This window comes from Hibiscus syriacus, unplaced genomic scaffold (genome assembly GCF_006381635.1).
Source record: "Hibiscus syriacus cultivar Baekdansim isolate YM2019G1 unplaced genomic scaffold, ASM638163v2 tig00110384_pilon, whole genome shotgun sequence".
Lineage (NCBI taxonomy): Eukaryota > Viridiplantae > Streptophyta > Magnoliopsida > Malvales > Malvaceae > Hibiscus > Hibiscus syriacus.
The window spans coordinates 5670158-5690257 of record NW_024062715.1 but is presented as its reverse complement, the minus strand read 5'-3'; the positions used below and the strand labels follow the sequence as shown (position 1 = coordinate 5690257).

Here is a 20100-nt window from a genome sequence, read left to right as displayed (position 1 = left end):
CAATGAGCTCTTCAACAAAGCTTGAGTTAGATGAAAGAGGTAAATGTGTAGATGTTAAATTATATAGGTCAATGATTGGCTCTTTGCTTTATCTAACTGCAAGTAGACCGGACATTATGTTTAGTGTTTGATTATGTGCTAGATTTCAATCATGTCCTAAGGAATCACATTTACTAGCTGTTAAGAGAATCTTTAGATACCTTAAGGACACTCCTAGTTTAGGACGTTGGTATCCTAGAGACTCTAGCTTTAGCTTGCATGCTTTTTCTGATGCGGATTATGGAGGATGTAAATTAGATAGGAAAAGCACCTCCGGTACTTTTCAATTCCTTGGAAATATGCTGATTTCTTGGTTTTCAAAGAAACAAAATTGTGTTGCATTATCTACCACTGAAGCGAAATATATTTCAGCCGGTAGTTGTTGTGCACAAGTTTTTATGGATGAAACAACAACTTTTTGATTATGGAATTGAAGTAGGTACTATTCCTGTCAAGTGTGACAATACTAGTGCTATTTGTCTCACTAAAAATCCCATCCAACACTCTAGAACTAAACACATTGAAATTAGACATCACTTCATTAGAGATCATGTCACTAAGGAAGATGTAGTTCTAGAATTTGTTGATACTTTGCATCAATTAGCGGATATTTTTATAAAACCCTTAGATAAGGAAAGGTTTTGGACACTTAGGAGAGAATTAGGTTTAACTGACCTATCTTCACTTAGTGTTTAAAATAATTCAGCACTTTTAATAAATACTGAAAAATGCTCATAATAGTAATTTTTGATTGCATTCATTGCTATTAGTTAGGGGGAGTTTATGATTCTTGATAAAAAATTAATTTTATGTTCAAATATCGATTAAAGATTAATTTTAATTGTTTGAACATAATTATTCTTCAATATATGAGTTGCCTATACCACTAGAGAAGATTAATTTAGCATTTTGTGTGCTTAAAAATCGGATTTTAGCATTTTGGTGCAGAGGGAATCGATCCCCCCCATGAGGGAACCGATTCCCCCTTTGAATAGGAACCGATTCCCCCCACAGGGGAATCGATACCCCCCTGGGGTTCTGTTAAAATCGGGCAGAACACCCCCAAAACCCCAAAACCTATTCCACCGTTTCTCACCCTCAAACACTCAAATCTCCATTCTTGCCTCAAATCATTGATTTTAATCGGAATTCACTTCAAATATCATCTCCTAAACTTGCAATCATCATTAAAATCGTGCAAACAACATCTAAATCCCCTCAATCTTCATCTTTCAAGGTAAATTTTTTTAAACTCTCTATTTCATTGATTTTGAACATAGGATTAGTTTTAATTAGTTCTAGGTTGAAATAGTGATCGGGCATTGATTGTTTAGTGATTAGAAACTAGATGTTACAACTAATTTCATCAAAAACACAAGAATTTTCCAAAATTTTTAATTTTTTGAAATAAAAAAAATGTTAATTTTCAAATTATTGTTTTTGATTAAATTATGTTGTTGTTATGAAAACTATACATATATTGTTTCTCAAAACCATATTTTTCAAAAGTTTTTCAAAAACTTTGCCCATTAGAATTGATTTAGAGAACCTTGAAATATTGAGGACTCAATTGAGTTTTGGGATTAATTGAATTGCATACATTTGTTTTTAAAATTGCAGGTTATTCAATCTATTCCGATTTCCTTCACCATGTCTAATCCTAAACGTGCTAGGTCTTCATCTAGTCGTTCTAGTCGTCAACCAAATCCACCTCCAAATCCTCCTCCTATTCCTCAAAATCCTATTCCAAATCTTGATCATAGCTTGACTATCCAAAATTCTTGTTTCAATCAACCGGGTCCTAAAGATTATCGTTATTGGTTTTACCAATATTTTGACTCGTATAAGATTAGGGAAGAAGGTATCCCATCTCTTCAAGCTATGGTTGCTATTAACTTTAAATATCTCCCTATCTTGCACGAATGGAAATTTGATAAACTTTTCGAACTTGAACCCGTTGTCTATCATCAACTTGTTCGTATCTCCTATTGTAATGCCGTTTGTATCAAAAATTGTGACAAAACCAAAACCATAGGAGTACGTTCCTACCTCCTAGGTCAATATTTCCATCTTGATCCGGATTACATAGCCAATGCCTTAGGCTTGGATAATTAAGGTTTTTCAAATGAAAAACAAGTTTTAGGCTCACGATATAAACGAAATGATAGTGCAAGTGTTCTAGATCTTCATGAGCGTTTTCTTCATCTCATGATCACTTGGTGGTTTCGACCATCCGGGGGTCGTTATTCTACTCTCAGAGCTTTAGACCTTTGGTGGTTGCATTGTTTTGAACACAACATAAAAATAAACCTTTCCGAGATTATCTTTGCTGAGATCGTTGAAACCGTTAACCTAGTGTCAAATAAGAAACTCTGTTCTTTACTAGTTTACGGTTGTATCCTTAGTAATCTCTTTTCTAAAGCCGAGCTTCGAGTTGGTCTAGATGCCGCTTTTCCTCTTAAGAAACAAATAAATCTTCTTTCTTTAACAAGAGCGGGATGGGTCAAAAATAAAGAAACCGGTGAATGGGTTCGATCTTCTGCAACTACTCCGGGAGCTAGTTCTTCACAAGCTCCACCCGAAGCTGACGAAGATCTCGAGCTTGAGCAATTAATGCGAGACATCGATGAAGCTGAAGATGAACCTGAGCAGCCCGAAGAGAAAGCACAACAATCGACTCAAATGCCTCCATATTTTCAATCTTTTATGGAGACATTTGATTACCGATATGCGACCATGGATTCGCGCTTTAATTCTATAGAGTCCCATTTATCCACAATGGGAGCTCAACAATTAGAAATTCTTCGGGAAATGCGTGCAAATAATGAAGCAACCAACGTACGTATTAATGACCTCACTAACGAAATGGCCGCTATGCGATCTCGTTTTCCTCCTCCTGATCTGGATATGTGATTAAATGTTTTACTTTGTTTTCCAAACTTATTGTTTTTAACATTTTGAATATTTTGGAATGTTTGAATTTGTGGATTGTGAATTTGTTTGGATTTATGGATGTGTGAACTTATATGTTTGGTGTGATTTATTCATTATTGTATCATTTACATCATTATTAGCAATATGACCAATTTTACCATATCACATTGTTTATGAATATTGATTATGGAACTAATGGCTAACGGTTCTCTTGATTGTGATCTTAGCAGCTTATGCATACATATACCTAATCAATTGGCTAAATATTTTTCACGTTTCTTTGAATCTTTTTGATTTAACAAAAAGGGGGAGAAGTGTGTGTTTTAAGTGTGTTTTAAAATGATAAATGGGAGAAGTGTTAAAGTAAGGGGGAGTAATTTCAAAACTTGATTTCAAAATCTTAAAATTACTAAAATGTTTTGTTATATCAAAAAGGGGGAGATTATTGAAAACATTTTGATATTTCGATATAACAAATTAAGTTAAATGAATTTTAAGATTTTCCAAAATGATTTTCTAAGTATATTCGATATAATTATTCGAATATCAAAACATTACTCCAAATATTTCAAAATTCATTTTTAATCCTTACTTAAGTGTAAAATTAAGTTTTAATCTTAAAACAATTTCAAAATAATCTTTCAAAGTATTTCGAACCATTTCAAAGCCAAAAATTCCAGATTGCTCAAAGGGAACCGATTCCTCCCCCAAGGGGGTACCGATTCCCCCCCTGTGCAACGGTCGAAATATTTGAATTTTACACTTAGGGAACCGATCCCCTATGAGGGGGAACCGATTCCCCCCACGCTCCAAGCTATTTTATTAATTGTTTTCACACTTAAACGGCTATATTATCTTCATTAATTATCCCTAACGTTCAGAAGTGATTCAAGGTGTATTTAAACAAGTTCTGAAGCCCTTGATCAATAAGAAATCATAAAGAAACAAGAGAGAAAGCATCAAACACCAAGTTTGTGCAAATCAAGCCAATTTTCCTTTCAATATTCATTTTGCTTTCAAGAACACCATTTGTGCTCATTTGTAATTATCTTTGAGTGTTCTTTTCTTGTTCTAGAATTGTGCAAACATCTTACCTGGTGAGGTTTTCCTTGTAAGTTTGCAAATTTGTAATCTTCTCTTTGGGAAAAGAGTGTTCTCAAGAATTGGGGTATATTCTTGAGGGTGTTGTAAGGTTATCTCTTTGGCCTCAAAAGAAAGAACAAATTAGTGAATTTGTTGGAAAATCCTTAGTGTGGATAGCTAAGGTAGTGGACGTAGACTTTAATTGAGAAAGTCGAACCACTCTAAATCGTTGTGCAATTACTTTCAATTTTCTGCAAAAGCTTCCACCAAATTTTTAAATGCCAATTCACCCCCCTCTTGGCTAAATCCGTCAATCGATTAACTCAACAAGTTTCCCACCCAAGAGTCACCTTAGGTCCATAAGAAATTACCAGCTCGATCGGTCTGAACCTATATAAGGAATTACTAGTTTGATTGAAGCTGAACCTGCAGAGACTTCATACTAAATCCCATAGTACCCCGAAGAAAAACATTTTTCAGACAGTAACCAGTGGTAGCAGGAAATCAGAGTTCATACATATTTATTTATCAATAAAAATAGTAACCAAATAACATGAATAAGATAATCAAGCTTAAATCATTGTAAATAAGAAATTAGACTTTAAATCAGATAAATCATACGGAAACAAGTCACATTGAAAATCAGATAAAACAGTCATGTGCACATAATATTTCAAACATATATTTAAAACAAATATATGACACATAAGGAACACACCTCACAAAAAGAATCAGTCATGTAGATCTATTGAGCACTGGCTTCACTACGCTATTCAGTAGTATGAGAACCTAGGTCATAACAGTACAGAGTTATTATCAGATTAGTATACTAAACTGAATATTTTAACAGGGTTATAAAACTATATGAGTACTCATGGGCTCTTGCGGATGAGTGAATTGGGAGGAACCGGATTGAGTAGTCGAACGGTCAAAATATCCACGAATACCTTAAATATACCATAACATTAATTAGTCATTGACCCTTCAGTTAAATTAGGTGCACTAAAATAAATACTTAATTTACATTGCACGCTCGGGTTTAACAATTAATTCATAGGCTTTAGGGTTTCAAATTTGGCGAAACATACTTCAGATTCGAACTCAAGACGTCGAAAAACATAAAAAATGACTTTTCGAAAATTTTGACTTTTTTTTGTCAAAATCAACGGTAAAAGTCAATGGTTAACTCTGATTAAAGTCAACGATCATGTCAACAGTCAATCAAGGTCAACAAGTTGACTCTGCCCGAGTTGACTCAACGAGTTGACTGGTTCGGGTTGACTCAGGCCGGTTCCGGTTGACTTGGTTTAGTCCGAGTTGACTCGGACCAGTTTAACTAGTTCAGGCTCGTTCGGTCCACTTGGACTGTTCTAGAAGAATTAAGGCTGTGGAAGAGCCACACACGCACATGACGATGCATGACAGTGGTGACATGCTCAAGGTGATCGGTCGACTACTCCACGATCAACCAAACATCAACTCCAAGCAACATCAATACTCAAAACCAACTAAATCTATCGGAAACAAATGAATAAGGTCGAAACGCTTACCCACGCCGACGACGGGGAAATGGTGGTGATGACTTGACCCATCAGTCAGGTTTTGAGCGCACGGAGGGGGAGTCCAGTGGTGCAAGCGGTGAAGCGAGGGGATAAATGAGGAAACTGGAAAATGTGATAACTCGAGGCGACGAGAGGGGGTTTCTAGCGGTGATTCAAATGATGATTCACGTCGATTGACACCAAATCATGATACAGTGGTGCTTGGGCTTTGGTCGCCAGTCTACGGTGAGTCAACTGAAGGTGGCGGTGTGCTCCAAAGGTGGTCGGACAATGCTGATTCAATGGAGGGGTAGACTTTGGGGGTTAAGGTAAAATTGGGAATTGAAATTTTCATGGAGAGTTGGGGTTTTGGGGTATTATAACCCGTTCCTAACATATAAAAATATATATTTAATAATAATAATCTTAAACAGTGCCCTAACCTAAATGGCTAAGGCACAGTCATCCATTCTAGGTGCAGGGGTTTAAACCCCTGCAACCTAACACATATTTTTTTTATTTATTTATTTTTCCACTGGCAAACAAATATGATAATTATGGGACTGGTCCCTAAACTCTCTACATATTCAAAAGTGAACCAAAAACTTTAACATTATTCATTTTGGTCATTTAATTAATTTAATTATATTTAAAAAATTAAAATTGGGGTGTGACAGTTTTCTGGGCACTGGATTGATATTTTGAAAAGGTTTGTTTCCACGGTATCTTATTCCATTATTTTTAATGAAATTATCTGGAGTAGATTTGTTCCAAAATAAAAGGGCTTCATCAAGGTGATGCCTTAAGCCCTTACTTTTTTCTTGATTTGTAGCGAGGGTCTCTTAGTATTAATCCGGAGATCAATTGAATTAGGATAGCTTCAAGGAGTAAAGGTAAATAGGTACGCCCTGACGATCACTCATATTTTATTTGCAAACGATAGTCTCATCTTTGGTGAAACAACCCCTCAAATGGCTCAATGGATTAAGCATATTTTGTCCATGTATGGAAATATCTCTGGTCAACAAATTAATTTTGACAAATCCAGTCTTTTCTTCAAATCTAATGTCATTGATGCAAATCGAAATGACGTCAGACTCGTGCTAGACGTTTCATCTTTTTTAAATCTTGAGAAATATTTGGGGTTCCAGCTACAGTGGGTGTGACAAAAGGGGGCTTTTATGGGTTTAAAAGACAAGATTAGAAGCCAAATTCAAAACTGGTGTATAAGTATGTTGTCTCAGGGAGGAAAAGAGGTTTTCATCAAGTCCGTTCTCCAAGCCATTCCTATTTTTGCAACAAACTATTTTCTCTTGCCAAAAATGTTGTGTAGGGAACTTGACAGTATTATGAGTCGATTTTGGTGGAAAAAATCTAAACACAAACGAGGAATCCATTGGTGCTCTTGGGAATTCTTAAGTAGACTGAAAGATAGAGATGGTTTGGGGTTTAGGGATATACCAAAATTTAATGTTGTTATGTTGGCCAAACAAGGGCGGAGATTGTTCATGAACCCCTTATCGTTAGCAAGTCGGCTACTTCGGGGAAAATATTACCATTTGGGGGATTTCCTCAATGCAAGGTTAGGTTCCTCGTCTTCCTACGTTTAGAGAAGCACATGGAGTGCTCGTGGACTATTGGAAAAGGGGCTTCGATGGAAAGTGGGTAACAGTCGCTCTATATCAGTTTGGAATAACTATTGGTTGCCAGCTGAAAGATAATGTAAAGTTGAATCCTCTCAATTTGATGGGGTGGAATGAGTTTCAGGTTTAATTGAAGAGGAATCGAGGACTTGGAAAGTGGATTTGGTTCATCAAATTTTTATTGAGAAAGAAGTGGACCAAATAATGGGGATTCCTATTAGCCAATTTTATCAGAATGATGTTCAAATTTGGAGAGGAGAAAAAACATGCTTATTCAGCTTAGGAGCACCTATCGATTGTTGTTGGAAACTGATAACTCTACTCTAGTGGACGGAGAGGTGTTGAAAACTGTATGGGCTTGTGAGTGCCAACACTAAGTAAATTTGTAGATTTGGAAATTTATTTTTAATTTTATACCTACGAATTACAATCTGTATCAACAAAGGATCTCAAATAATCAATGTTGCCCAAAATGTCCATTAATCATCGAGACCGGTGTTCTTGTGGTAAGAGATTGTTTATTAACTAAACAAGTATGGCAATCCTTGGGTTACGTTTGGATTTTGTTGAATGGTTATAGTGGTTATTCCATCACAATCATACATAAAAACATGCAGAGGTAATAGTAACCATTTGTTTGTTATGGTATGCTCGAAATAGTTTTTTGCATCAAGGTATATTAACTAGAAGCAAGGAGTTATTTACCTCTATTCGAGCTCAATGTGCAGACTACTCCACAATAAATGCTCGTCTTCAAGCCACAACCTCACAGGTTGTTGTTCGTTGGAAACCGTCCTCACATCCCGAAGTAAAGGTGAATTTCGACGTTGATTTTGGGTGCTCATTGGAAATCTAGTAAGAATGTAAACTCATCGTTCATGGATGAGGCGTTAGCGGTGAAGCACGCGGTGGAATTTACAGCAAACATGGGTTTTCATAGAATCATTCTCGAAGGTGATTCTCGAACAGTCATGAATAAACTACAATCCGGACAACCAGATTATTCTGAAACCAACACTTGGATAGGGGATACAAATATGAAAGCAACTTCTTTTCATACCTCCATGTATCAGTTTACTCCCAGATCAGGGAATTTGGTCGCTCATCTGTTGGCAGCGGACAAAACGTTGGGTGAAGAAGATAGATACTGGGTGGAAGATGGACCGGTGTGTTGAGAACCAAGCGGCGGAGGAACGACATTGGATTGATCCTCCATAGTAGCATAGCTTGAGGTTGGAGTCGCTACAAGGGTCAATTTTGTTTTTTCAGTTCCTTTCTGTGATTCATTCGTGAAACGTATTCATCCTAAGATTGTAGAGGAAGGAAGGTCATCCATCGTTTTTCTTGTTTTGTTCCTTTAGTGTTTTTAGCTCTTTTGTTTGCCTATTTTCATTTATTGTCGTACATGTTGTCATCCATTACTACTTTTTGAACCTTTTGTTTTGCTTTTTTTAATTTGTTTTTATTATTAATAAAATGCTCGCATTCCATGGTTCAAATATATATATATATACATTCGCACACAATAAAAACATAAAAGTTTACATAAAAATATAAAAACAATTCAACATAATAATTAATTATTTTTAGTCATATATATATGTGTGTTATTATGCATATAATATTCATGCTGTCAAATGTTTTACTGGAAAAAAATTCTTTAATATAAAGAAACAACTACTCATTTTTTAAATAAATTGATTAAATTAAGTTTATCAAACTAGATTAAATATTTAACTTTTTAAATTTTAAAATTAAATTCATGATGTATTAGACCTTATTACGAAGGATGTTCAAGGCTCTCCCTACTTAAGAATTAAGATTATGATATAATTGTGTTTCGATTTTAATTAAAAAAACTAATAAATTCGTTACACATATCTTAACAAATCGTCAATAAACTAATAATAAATTTACCATCCATTAAAAATAAAAATATATAAAGTTATTCTCAAATCTTTAAATTTTAAGGATATAAATTTAAAAAATCATTATATGAAGTATTAATGTGTTAGGAATTATATAAATTTTAACAAATATATGAAATGTTTTTTTTCTTTATTATTTCTACATAGAAATTTTTTTTGGCTTCTGTATTTGTTCATCTTATTATACGTTTGGTAGTTGATTAACTTAAAAATTTGTTTACATTTTTTTATTTTCTCTTTTTCAAATGAAAAAGGTGATAATTAGGGGTGCTTATCAAGTGAGTCGATCAAGAGTTGAATAGTGATCGACTCATATTTTTAAAAAAAATTATTGCTCGACTTGACTTATTGCTCATTAAGCTCGATAAAATTTTACTCGACACATGTTTATTAAAAAAAACTTGTTACTCGACTAGTTGCTCGTTGAGCTCTCCAAAATTTTTACCTTGTTTTTAACTATGTAAAATCTAATGAATTAATAATTTAATATTTTCTTGTTATTTATTAAAAAATAAGTAGTAATTTTCTTATTATCTATTAACAAATTAGTAACTAGACTTTCTTTTTTGATTGAAATAATTTTTCAAGGTATACTAAAATTTTATATAAAAAAATTAATGAACTTCTTGTAAACTTGCTGAATCCAATTAAATCTTACTCAACAGTCAAATTCCTCAAGAAATCGGTCGTTTAAGAAGATTGGAGGTATTAAGACTGACCAACAACTCCATTAGTGGTGAAATTCCTGGTAATTTATCTGCTTGTTCTAAGCTTATATTTGTCAACATGAGAGGCAACCAGCTAAGAGGAGAAATCCTGCTTCCCTGGGTTTCTCGTCAAACCTGAAAGGCTGAAACTGATGAGTTTTAGCAACAACAGTTTTAGAGGGAGTATCCCACCTTCTTTCGGGAGCTTGTCATCCCTGCAGGAGCTCACTTTGTCGATTAACGATTTGACTGGGATCCTACCCGAAGCTCTTGGACGACTAACAATTCTTTCATGTCTCACGGTAGGATCAAATGCAATTTCTAGAGTTCTTCCTATTTCAATGTTCAATCTCTCCAACCTCGGTGTATTTGATATTACTGAGAACATGATTCAAGGCACTCTTTCTTCTTGCATAGAAATTAATATGCCATATGTTGAGTTCTTTTCTGTAGGAGGAAATCAAATATCTGGGCAAATCCCGATTTCAATATCTAAAGCTACAAATCTGAATGCACTTCAATTTGCGGGAAACATGCTCAATGGGAATGTTCCATCATTAGAAAAGCTAGATGAACTGTTCAGATTAGCCTTGTTCCAAAACCATTTGGGATACGGGAAAGATGGTGACTTGGACTTCCTCTGCACTTTGGTCAACAATACCATAGATTTCACGATCGTTGCATCCACAAGTGGTTGAAAGAAAGTCCTTACTGTCCTCTTTGCCGATTTGAGATACCAATTTAGACAAAGTTTTATTTGTTTCTTATTCATCAAGATGGATATGTTGTAATTCCCAAAACCCCTATAAATGAATTTTTCTTTTATGATTTGGTTTTGGTTCTTTTATCACTAAAATTATCCACTGTCATTGTATCAAGGGATGGTTGAAAGAAAGTCAAACTATTTTCCAATTTACAAACACCAATACACACCTGCAAAATACTAATGAACTTAGGAATAATGAACCAAAGTGTGTCCATGGATACCTGAGAAACACAAATCCCTCAATTCCTTTGATATTATGTTACCATGGCTACCTGCAAAATTTGCTGTACCAAAGTCCATGTAATTATTTTTTTTTAAAGAATAATGCAAGTTGTTTACTTCAGCATAAGAAGACTTTATTATATCCCTGCTTATTGAGCAGCACATGAAGTTCAGCAGGAAGCTTGTCTCTAATAGAACAAAGCTTGGAAACAACATCACTCATATCCATCCTCTCCCTTAGTGAATCAGCAGAACAAATAAGTCCTATTTCAAATTTCGAATTCAAACACTGAAGTTGTATGTCATTTCCGATGTTGTTTCCATTGAGAGTGATTCCTACAAGTGTTTCGTCTCTAAGTATCTCTTGAAGAAGAATGGGATCTACAATCTCAATCACTTTATGGGGAATAGCTGCCTTAACAAAGTTATGAAGACTTAAACCTTATTTGAACCTTTAATCAGTTGGCCTTATCCCCGTAACCATCTCTAGCAAGAGGACGCCATAGCTATACACATCGCCTCTTGTCAACAACTTGCTTCCCATGCCATATTCTACCATTAATTCATCACAAATTATGCAAACAAATTGCAAAGGAAAATCCTCTAAATATATGAAAATTCTGTTATTTTAAATAGCAGGGTAAATGAATGAAGTGAACTTACCTGGTGGAGCATAACCAGTTGTTTCGCTCAATCCAATTGATCTTGATTGATTAGTAGAGTTGAATACGTCTGCAGAAAGGATTTTTGATAAACCAAAGTCACTTATATGGCCAATCATTTCCTTATCGAGTAAAATATCGATGTCTCAACCATTGTGCAGATAATCCAGTACATGAGCAACATCAATGGCCAAATTAACTCTTTGGAGGAAGCTCATCTTGCTCGTCGTCTCTGATTCATTCATGTCAATAGATGGATGTAACCAATTCTCCAAGCTTCCATTTTCCATGAACTCATAAACCAAAGCTTTAAAATCATTGCCTTCGTAATCGACACTTGAAACCGATGTCAATACCTTGACAAGGTTTCGATCGACCTCACATTCAACCAAGAAACTCCTCGAAGCTCCATAATTCAGAAGATCAAGCACTTTTATTGCAACAGTTGGTCCACCCCCTCTAAGAATTCCTTTGTATACAGAACCAAAGCTTCCTGAACCTAGAAAATTCTGCATAGAGAAACAATCTGTAGCCCTTAAGATGCTATGGTACGATAAGTGTAAAAGCGAATTTTCTGCATTGATGGTTGTTGGCATGGGCTCTTTCTTTTTTCTAAACCACAGGATGAGGAGACAAGTGAAAATCAAAGTCACCCTAAAATCACAACAATAATTGCAATTCTAAGGGAAGTGTTTGATCTTCTAACTGACGTTTTTGAGTTACATTTGGACAAGTTTAACTCTCGGTTGCCTCCACAAAGATTATTGTTTCCTTCAACAAATATAGCACTTGCATTCTTAAAGACCCCTTCACTTGGTATCACTCCCTCGAAATTATTGAAAGAAATATTTAAATAGTTTAATACTCTAAAGTTCACAAGAAATTCTGGAATCCCACCTGAAAGATTATTGGCAGATACTTCTAATGCCGTATGACCCATTAATCAACTAAAAGATGAAGGAATGGGACCTTCAAACAAATTTCCATCCAAAATCAGGTACTCAAGGCTTACACAGCTTCCAAGGCTGCTTGGGAGCAGACCAAATAACCTATTTTGAGAAACATCCAATTTATCTAGATTTTTCAGTTTTTCTTCTTCAACAAGTTCACCAGTCATATAGTTTGATGACAAGTCTAGTACAATGGACAAGGATGAGAGTCCAAGTACTTCATGAGGTACTGATCCACTATGATTGTTACGATCAAGTCTTAGTCGGATCAAATGTTGACAGTTACTTAGACTTGAAGGAATATTCCCTTGAAGATTATTAAACTCTAAAGCAAGTTCAATCAACATTGTTAAATTTCCAATAGAATGGAGAATAGTCCCAGAGAGAAAATTACCACCAGTGGAAAATAACTTGAGCTTATGAAGCCTTCCAATGTCAAAGGGAATAGAACCTGATAGTTGATTTCGTGATACCCCCAGAGCCTCCTAGTTGATGAGATTTCCAATTCTATTCGGTATTCCTCCCATATTTTGTTCTGATCCGTTGATAAATGAAAAATGGAGGTAGAAAAATTGCTAATGCATTCAGGAAACAGCCCTCCAAAATTATTTTGGGCTATAGACAGAGTTCCTAGTATGGTATTGTTGACCAAAGTGCAGAGGAAGTCAAAGTCACCATCTTTCCCGTATCCCAAATGGTTTTGGAACAAGGCTAATCTGAACAGTTTATCTAGATTTTCTAATGATGGAACATTCCCGCTGAGCATGTTTCCCGCTAATTGAAGTGCATTCAGATTTGTAGCATTAGATATTGAAATCGGGATTTGCCCAGATATTTGATTTCCTCCTACTGAAAAGAACTCAACATATGGCATGCTAATTTCTATGCGAGAAGAAAGAGTGCCTTGAATCTTGTTCTCAGTAATATCAAATACTCCAAGGTTGGAGAGATTGAACATTGAAATAGGAAGAACACTAGAAATTGCATTTGATCCTACCGTGAGATAGGAAAGATTTGTTAGTCGTCCAAGAGCTTCGGGTAGGATCCCAGTCAACTCGTTAATCGACAAAGTGAGCTCCTGCAGGGATGACAAGTTCCCAAAGGAGGTGGGATACTCCCTCTCAAACTGTTGTTGCTAAAACTCATCAGTTTCAGGTTTGACAAGAAACCCAGGGAAGCACGTATTTCTCCTCTTAGCTGGTTGCCTCTCATGTTGACAAATATAAGCTTTGAACAAGCAGATAAATTACCAGGAATTTCACCACTAATGGAGTTGTTGGTCAGTCTTAATACCTCCAATCTTCTTAAACGACCGACTTCTTGAGGAATTTGACTGTAGAAGCTATTCCCCGTGAGATTCAACTATCTGAGAAAGCTCAAATTTCCAATGGACGGGGATATAGACCCCGAGAGTTTGAGGCATTGCAGTTCTATTTTTGTGACTCTCTGATGCTCACGGCCACCGCATGTAACGCCACGCCACTGGCAGAAATGAATGGAAGTACTCCAGGAGTCCATAATTTTGAGCGGATCACCAGTTATCTTGGATTTGAAGTGTAGCAAGGCTTGTTGATCAGTGTCGTTTCCTCTTACTACATGGCTTGCTGTTGCTAAACCCAGCAAGTTGAAGCATGAGAGAAGAATTAAAACCAGCAAAAAGGAGTTCATATGCTTTGTCGGCAGCTCCATCAGTCTGAACTTTTTTGTTGGTAATTTCCTCTGGAAAACAAATACTTCTGCTCTGTCTCCTGTCAACTAATTTAATGTTTTTCAACTTTGGGTTGGACTTTCTTGTTTGACTTTAATCTCCATAAATTTTTTCAAGATGCTTGAAAATAACATCAATCGATATCAAACGTAATGGATACCGAAGTCGTACACGTTTTCAGATTTGATGTTTGTTTCTTGTTCGTGGGTTACAATCCCTTGGATGAATGCCATTTGTCGAGCTTCTTAAAATTCATTCCTCTCCAATTGAAGTATAATATCTGTTGAAATAATAGGATAAAAAAATTGAAATAACACAACAATTTTAACGAGGTTCAATAATGTATTTACGTTATCGGTGTCTTAGGAAGCGTTAGTTTTTCATTTAATATCTTATAGGTTTAGGTTATTATCTCTTTTTATAATAAATAAACTCTGATACATATTTATAAAAATAATTCTGTACCATACCGCAAGGCTAAGTTTATGAGTCATACCTAACGATATCTTCTCTTAGAATACTAATTACTTTGTTTATTAATTATCGGTTGATATAGTAAGACGATACACTAGATTTTTTAAGTAAAATTTGAGATTCGAACTTCGACGTTTGTGAATGAATCATATTAAGTTAGGATAAGGGATGGACCTAGGTGGGAGCAGTCGTCCCATAAAAAAATCTAAAATTATCATATATTTTAGATTTTTCTATGTATTTTCTCACAAATTTTATAAGTAAAACTCTCAACTTAAAAAATATATATCAATGAAATGTTTGACCGTTGATATATAAATTACTTGATCCCTACGCATACTTCTATCGAGTTATATAGACACCGCACGATTAATTTAACCTAGCAAAAAGAAAAACTTCCTACTCAAGTTTAATCTCTTCCATGGCTTCCTTCTCCCATCTGCCTGATGGCATACACCTTATTGACCTTTACCAACCCCATAGTATACCAGAAAGGCATCTCATTCGTCATTCGGTTCAATTTGAAGTAACCATCACCTTCGATAATGTAATCTGTCTTCACGACTGTTTACACCATCGGTTTACTGAAAATTTGATTCACTTCCCTCCACAAACTCTTCGGTTCAATATCCGTATCTTGGAACAAGAAACAGGGCCGCGAGATCATTGCCGACATGTTGAGGAGATTTCCAGTCCACCCAACATCTCTTGAATTTGGCATGGTCGTTGATAACATTATCCATCAGGCACTCAGAATCGGAAACTCTGATTCCAACATGGGACGTCAGGTACTGCCTTTGAGCGTGTATATTATCAACAAAGTTACTCAAAACATCCGGGAAAGGGATTCGCTAAGGAGAGCTTTGGCGGAATCGGCATTATCGGGAAGCAACGGCATGGTTCCGGCGAATGAATCCTCAGCCAAGAAGATGTTGAAAAGGGTTCGAGTCGAAGACGAAGATGAATACGAAGGAAGCAGGAAAAAGAGGAGAGTGAAGGGCGAAGACTGCGTCATATGTCTCGAGGAAATCGAGGTCGGTTCAACAGCTTCTCGGATGCCTTGCTCTCATACTTTTCACGATCACTGCATCGAGAAGTGGCCGAAAGAAAGTTATTACTGTCCTCTCTGCAGATTTGAGATGCCAACTTAGACAAAGATTGGGTTTGTTGGGTGTTAATTTTTTTGGCGTGGACCTTGTTGCAACACATTTTCTGTATTTTCTTGTAGAATGTCCTATTTTTCCTCCATTTAGGTTTAGGGAGATTTTTAACGAGACATTCTACTTTGACTATGGTTTTATGATTAGGTTAATAAAAATCATATTTACCGAGCAAAAAAATATCATCAAGATGGAAATGTTGACCCTGTGAATGAATTTATTAATGTTTTCTATGATTTGGTTTTAGTTCTCGTTTCTTTGGCCGTTGGTTTTTATCCGTGAAAAGAGCATTTCATAGATTAAGAGACCGTAATTCATAAACACAAGGATAGAGGAGATAGAATGGAAGAAGGTTAAAGATTAATTATATGCATCATTGAAAACAAGGTGCAAATACACTAATGACAACACCTCACTACAACAAAAGGTGCTTTCTTATATGAAATACAAGATTGCATTAAAAAATGCACGCTAAAAAATTTATCATAAGCAATAAGAAAATATATGAATACAATCGAGGAAATTTACAAGATGGATTCAATGTACTCGTGGGGATCGCCTGTTGTGAGATGGTAATGGAGATGCATTGGGTGTCAGATGCATAGGTGAGCGATGCGGTCGTTTTGGGGATTTCCGAACAGGAAGTGGAACTGGGTGCTGCTCCGGCTGAAAGTGTTTCAAAGCAGTTTTGGGGGCTTCTAGTTGCTCCAGTGCCGCCAAAACTTCTGACATTCGAGGCCTGAGTTTAGCTTCGCTATTTAGGCACTGTAAAGCAAGGCTAGCTGCGGTATAGGCGCCTTTCTGAGGGTACTGGCCACCCAACCTAGTGTCCATGATTCGAAATAGTTTTCTTTTGTCACCCAGATATGGTTTTGCCCAGTCTACTAGACTCTGCTCCACGCCAACTTTTGTTTTATCAACAGCTCGCCGTCCAGACAATAGTTCGAGTAAAACAACTCCAAAGCTATATACATCACTCTTAGCCGTCAACCGACCTGTTCGACAATGAAAACTTAGTAACCTGTAACTTCCGACAACATATTACATTCGAGTGCCTTCAGACAAACATTTTGCACAATGAAGATTAAACCCAGAAAATAGTTGCTTTGTGCAAATATCCTACATTTGGAACAAAGACATTGCATATAAAACACAAAACAGACTATATTACGCTTTCATGGCAAGTTGGCAACTACCTGGTACATTTTCCCCTCTAACAAAGATGAAATATTGAAACCCGAGGGCTTAAGAAAGAACGAGGAAAGGAAGAAAGTCATGAGAACTAGTCGCGAATGAATTTTCAAGCTCAGCACAACAAGTTGCCAGATCAGTGGTTTGAAGTTTTCATTCTTAATGAACAAAATAGGTACCTTCAAGGTTTATTATAAAAGGCTCGTACCTGTAGCAACGTATTCAGGTGCTGCATAGCCTTGAGTACCCATAACCTGAGTCGATACATGAGTCCTATCACCAGTAGGCCCTGCCTTGGCCAATCCAAAGTCCGAAAGTTTTGCATTGAATTCCTGCAACCAATAGATTATAATGTCAGCAATATATAAAATTTTAAATGCAAACAATTTAGACAAAAAACTGAAAATGCATAAAATTATTATTTTTCTTTATTCAGCATACCGCATCTAGCAGAATGTTTGAAGCTTTAAAATCACGGTATATGACTTGCGATTTCAAATCGTGAAGAAAAGAGAGCCCTCTTGCAGCACCTATGGAAACTTTAAGCCTCACCGCCCAAGATAGTGGCTGTGACCCTCCTGCATAACAAGACATAGCATCAAAAGTTAAAAAATAGAAACTTCATAGTTCCAATACATACACACATATTTATTTATACGCTCCATTGTTCAGTTGTTTAAGACGCAATAGTGTGTGGTGAGCAACCCTTTTTCAGGCTCGTGAGTCGTGAATATTTCTAAATTCTATCCGTAGCTTTATACCTTCAGAACACGCATGCTGTTAAAGTGAAAACGAAACAGAATATTTCTAAATTCTAAATCTCCTTGAAACTAAAATATTAAAAAAAGAAAAAGTTATGAATTCCCTTTTTAAGTTTTCATAGCGACCAGTTGAGGGTGAGGACTGTTTCCGGAGAACAATAACATAATGCAACAAAATTGGATTCCAAATTTCCTTATCAGTACATGGACATAATACTCTCAAAAAATGGTTCTCTGAAAAAAAAATCAAAGCTTGTGATACTTACTTCTAAAAAGATGATTCTCTAAGCTTCCTTTAGGCATGAACTCGTAGACCAAAAGACGGTTCTCACTCTCTGAACAATATCCAATCATCTTAACTAGATTTGGGTGATGTAGTTGCCCGAGATAATCAACTTCAGTCTGAAACCAACAATGTATCAACAAATAGGGCACAAGGACAAACATAAACTGAGAGAAGAAAAGCAGGAGGAATTAAAAATGATAAAGACGAAACACACCAGCCACTCTTTGTGGCCTTGGAAACCTTCGGGTTTAAGCTTCTTGACAGCAATAACCATTCCTGAGCCAGGTCTAGCAGCAGCTAATGTGTGTTCATCAATCCATCCTTTAAAGACATACCCAAAGCCACCTTCACCAAGAAGACCGTCGGGGCGAAAGTTTCTGGTGGCATTCTTCAACTCATTGAACGAGAAAGGTTTCAAATTGGGGGATGCCAATATTTCTCCTTCGGTTCTTGGCGTTGGAAGACATCCGTTACTACTACTTGTGTCACTGAAAGATGGGATGGTCAAGCTCGAACGAGTGGTTTTGCTAGAAACTCTAGAGCATCCTGATGCTGAAAGAGAAAAAAAACTTCTTAAGGTGATTAAATACCTCACCTCAGGGCTTAGGTATAAATTTGCATTTCCAGGCAAACACCAATTGTTCCTATGTCTACCACTTCGCCTTTCCTTCAAAAACATAAATCAGTATATCCTTTTGTTTCCCACAAGAACGCTGCATATTCATGTATATATGAGCAAACCAAAGATTACGACCGAGAAAGATTCCACTCGAGCTCCTACTTTCTTCAAGTTTTGCAAATTGAAACTCAATTTGATTGGAAAAATTGCACTATCAAAAATCAAATAATAGTTTCAAGTGATCTAGATTTATTCCTACCACAATCCCTCACACTCAAGAAATTGAAGAAATCTCGAGAACCACACATTGAACCAGAACTGAAAACAAGGGTTATCAATACAAGAAAATCATATTCAACATAAAAGTTCAAAACTTTAAGCTAAAAGGCCTTTAAGAAAACTTGAGAAAAATAATAATTCACCAAGACAACAAATACCCATGAATAGAAAAAGAAATGATTACCAGAAGTAGCTTGGGGGCTTTGGCTGGAATCGATTCTAGTTGAAGAAAACAAGCAGTTGCCCATCAGAGAGAAACGAACACTTGAAAAGAAATAGAAAACACTTTTTCTTCTTCTTTTTTCTCTTCTAAAAGAGCTCAAAGTTTTACATTTCAACAAGCAAAGGTAATTTCTGGGATCCTTAAAAGAAGGAAACTAAAAAACGGCTCTATTGGGATTGGGAATTTGTTTCTCTTACATGGAACTTTTGGGTTGGTTTGATCGGTCAGGCTAGACACTTGAGGAGCTAAATTCTTAGCAGTAACTAAGGATGAAATAGAGAAATAGAGAAATAGAGAAACAGAGAGGAAAGTTAAGAGAAGAAACTAAAGTTTGGGTCCTGGGCGAGACAAAACAAACGATAGAGACGGCAAATGCATGGGAAGTGTCAAGAGCGGTAAAACTTGGCGTTTCTATGACGTATGCACACACCAACTCCTTTAGCTTGGTTTTGGTGGCAAGCATCAACTCTGTTATTTTTCTTTTTTATTCGGAGAACTCTCTTCTTCAATGCCCTTAATCTTCCGTTGGGTAAACTAACTGATTAACGAGGACTTAAAGAAAAGAATATCAACGTGGTATTTTGATCAATTTCATCGTTGACCATTATGATATTAACGTAATATTTTATAGTATTAATGCAATAATTTACGATATTAATGTAATGATCTACAATGTTGGTGATATGATATATAAATTAATTTATTTTTTAATCGAGTTCAAGGACCAAATTGATATTTTTGAAAGTACATACACTTCTTTGATTTTCTTAAATAATTATTTAAAATATACAAAAAGGAAAAATATAAAAATACTAAAAATAAAAATTAAATTACTACAAAATTAATATATATATATATTTTGAGTGATTGAAAATATTATTGTTAAAGATCCACTAAATTTAGAGACAATATATGCAAGCAGAA

The 20100-nt window shown here is 35.8% G+C and overlaps 6 protein-coding genes across 6 annotated transcripts; 3 read left to right on the top strand and 3 right to left on the bottom strand.

Moving 5' to 3' along the window:
• Positions 1 to 8118: 8118 nt before the first annotated feature.
• Positions 8119 to 10014, top strand: LOC120122236 (leucine-rich repeat protein 2-like). The gene is made up of 3 exons (XM_039141423.1): positions 8119 to 8406; positions 8551 to 8567; positions 9834 to 10014. Exons 1-3 carry the CDS (start codon positions 8119 to 8121, stop codon positions 10012 to 10014), a joined length of 486 nt encoding a protein of 161 aa, XP_038997354.1.
• A 13-nt stretch (positions 10015 to 10027) lies between these two features.
• On the top strand, positions 10028 to 10573 carry LOC120122235 (probable LRR receptor-like serine/threonine-protein kinase At3g47570). The gene has a single exon (XM_039141421.1). The coding sequence runs from the start codon at positions 10028 to 10030 to the stop codon at positions 10571 to 10573; it is 546 nt and encodes a 181-aa protein (XP_038997352.1).
• A 408-nt stretch (positions 10574 to 10981) lies between these two features.
• LOC120122234 (probable LRR receptor-like serine/threonine-protein kinase At3g47570) lies at positions 10982 to 12465 on the bottom strand. Its single transcript, XM_039141420.1, has 5 exons — positions 12249 to 12465; positions 11677 to 12024; positions 11527 to 11595; positions 11345 to 11415; positions 10982 to 11278 (listed from the first exon to the last, which is right to left on the bottom strand). Exons 1-5 carry the CDS (start codon positions 12463 to 12465, stop codon positions 10982 to 10984), a joined length of 1002 nt encoding a protein of 333 aa, XP_038997351.1.
• Positions 12466 to 12468: 3 nt separating this feature from the next.
• Positions 12469 to 14164, bottom strand: LOC120122233 (LRR receptor-like serine/threonine-protein kinase EFR). Its single transcript, XM_039141419.1, has 4 exons — positions 13919 to 14164; positions 13769 to 13837; positions 12887 to 13610; positions 12469 to 12800 (listed from the first exon to the last, which is right to left on the bottom strand). The coding sequence occupies exons 1-4, from the start codon at positions 14162 to 14164 to the stop codon at positions 12469 to 12471; spliced, it is 1371 nt and encodes a 456-aa protein (XP_038997350.1).
• Positions 14165 to 15331: 1167 nt separating this feature from the next.
• On the top strand, positions 15332 to 15808 carry LOC120122231 (E3 ubiquitin-protein ligase MPSR1-like). Its single transcript, XM_039141418.1, has one exon. The coding sequence runs from the start codon at positions 15332 to 15334 to the stop codon at positions 15806 to 15808; it is 477 nt and encodes a 158-aa protein (XP_038997349.1).
• Positions 15809 to 16235: 427 nt separating this feature from the next.
• LOC120121984 (probable serine/threonine-protein kinase PBL3) lies at positions 16236 to 19480 on the bottom strand. Its single transcript, XM_039141245.1, has 6 exons — positions 19138 to 19480; positions 18270 to 18607; positions 18036 to 18171; positions 17450 to 17586; positions 17217 to 17340; positions 16236 to 16812 (listed from the first exon to the last, which is right to left on the bottom strand). Exons 1-6 carry the CDS (start codon positions 19199 to 19201, stop codon positions 16355 to 16357), a joined length of 1257 nt encoding a protein of 418 aa, XP_038997176.1. The 5' UTR covers positions 19202 to 19480; the 3' UTR covers positions 16236 to 16354.
• Positions 19481 to 20100: the final 620 nt, after the last annotated feature.

Coding starts and splice junctions, on each gene's coding strand:
- LOC120122236 (XM_039141423.1), top strand. CDS start 8,119: ATGGATGAGGCGTTAGCGGTGAAGCACGCGGTGGAATTTACAGCAAAC.
- LOC120122235 (XM_039141421.1), top strand. CDS start 10,028: ATGAGTTTTAGCAACAACAGTTTTAGAGGGAGTATCCCACCTTCTTTC.
- LOC120122234 (XM_039141420.1), bottom strand. CDS start 12,465: ATGGGTCATACGGCATTAGAAGTATCTGCCAATAATCTTTCAGGTGGG. Junction 12,025..12,248: donor AGAGTTAAACTTGTCCAAAT/GTAACTCAAAAA, acceptor AGAATTTTCTAG/GTTCAGGAAGCTTTGGTTCT. Junction 11,416..11,526: donor AACTGGTTATGCTCCACCAG/GTAAGTTCACTT, acceptor AATTAATGGTAG/AATATGGCATGGGAAGCAAG.
- LOC120122233 (XM_039141419.1), bottom strand. CDS start 14,164: ATGGAGCTGCCGACAAAGCATATGAACTCCTTTTTGCTGGTTTTAATT. Junction 13,838..13,918: donor GTGGCCGTGAGCATCAGAGA/GTCACAAAAATA, acceptor TTTCTCAGATAG/TTGAATCTCACGGGGAATAG. Junction 13,611..13,768: donor GTCGTTTAAGAAGATTGGAG/GTATTAAGACTG, acceptor GATGAGTTTTAG/CAACAACAGTTTGAGAGGGA.
- LOC120122231 (XM_039141418.1), top strand. CDS start 15,332: ATGTTGAGGAGATTTCCAGTCCACCCAACATCTCTTGAATTTGGCATG.
- LOC120121984 (XM_039141245.1), bottom strand. CDS start 19,201: ATGGGCAACTGCTTGTTTTCTTCAACTAGAATCGATTCCAGCCAAAGC. Junction 17,587..18,035: donor AGAGAATCATCTTTTTAGAA/GTAAGTATCACA, acceptor CTTGTTATGCAG/GAGGGTCACAGCCACTATCT. Junction 16,813..17,216: donor ACCTGAATACGTTGCTACAG/GTACGAGCCTTT, acceptor ATTGTCGAACAG/GTCGGTTGACGGCTAAGAGT.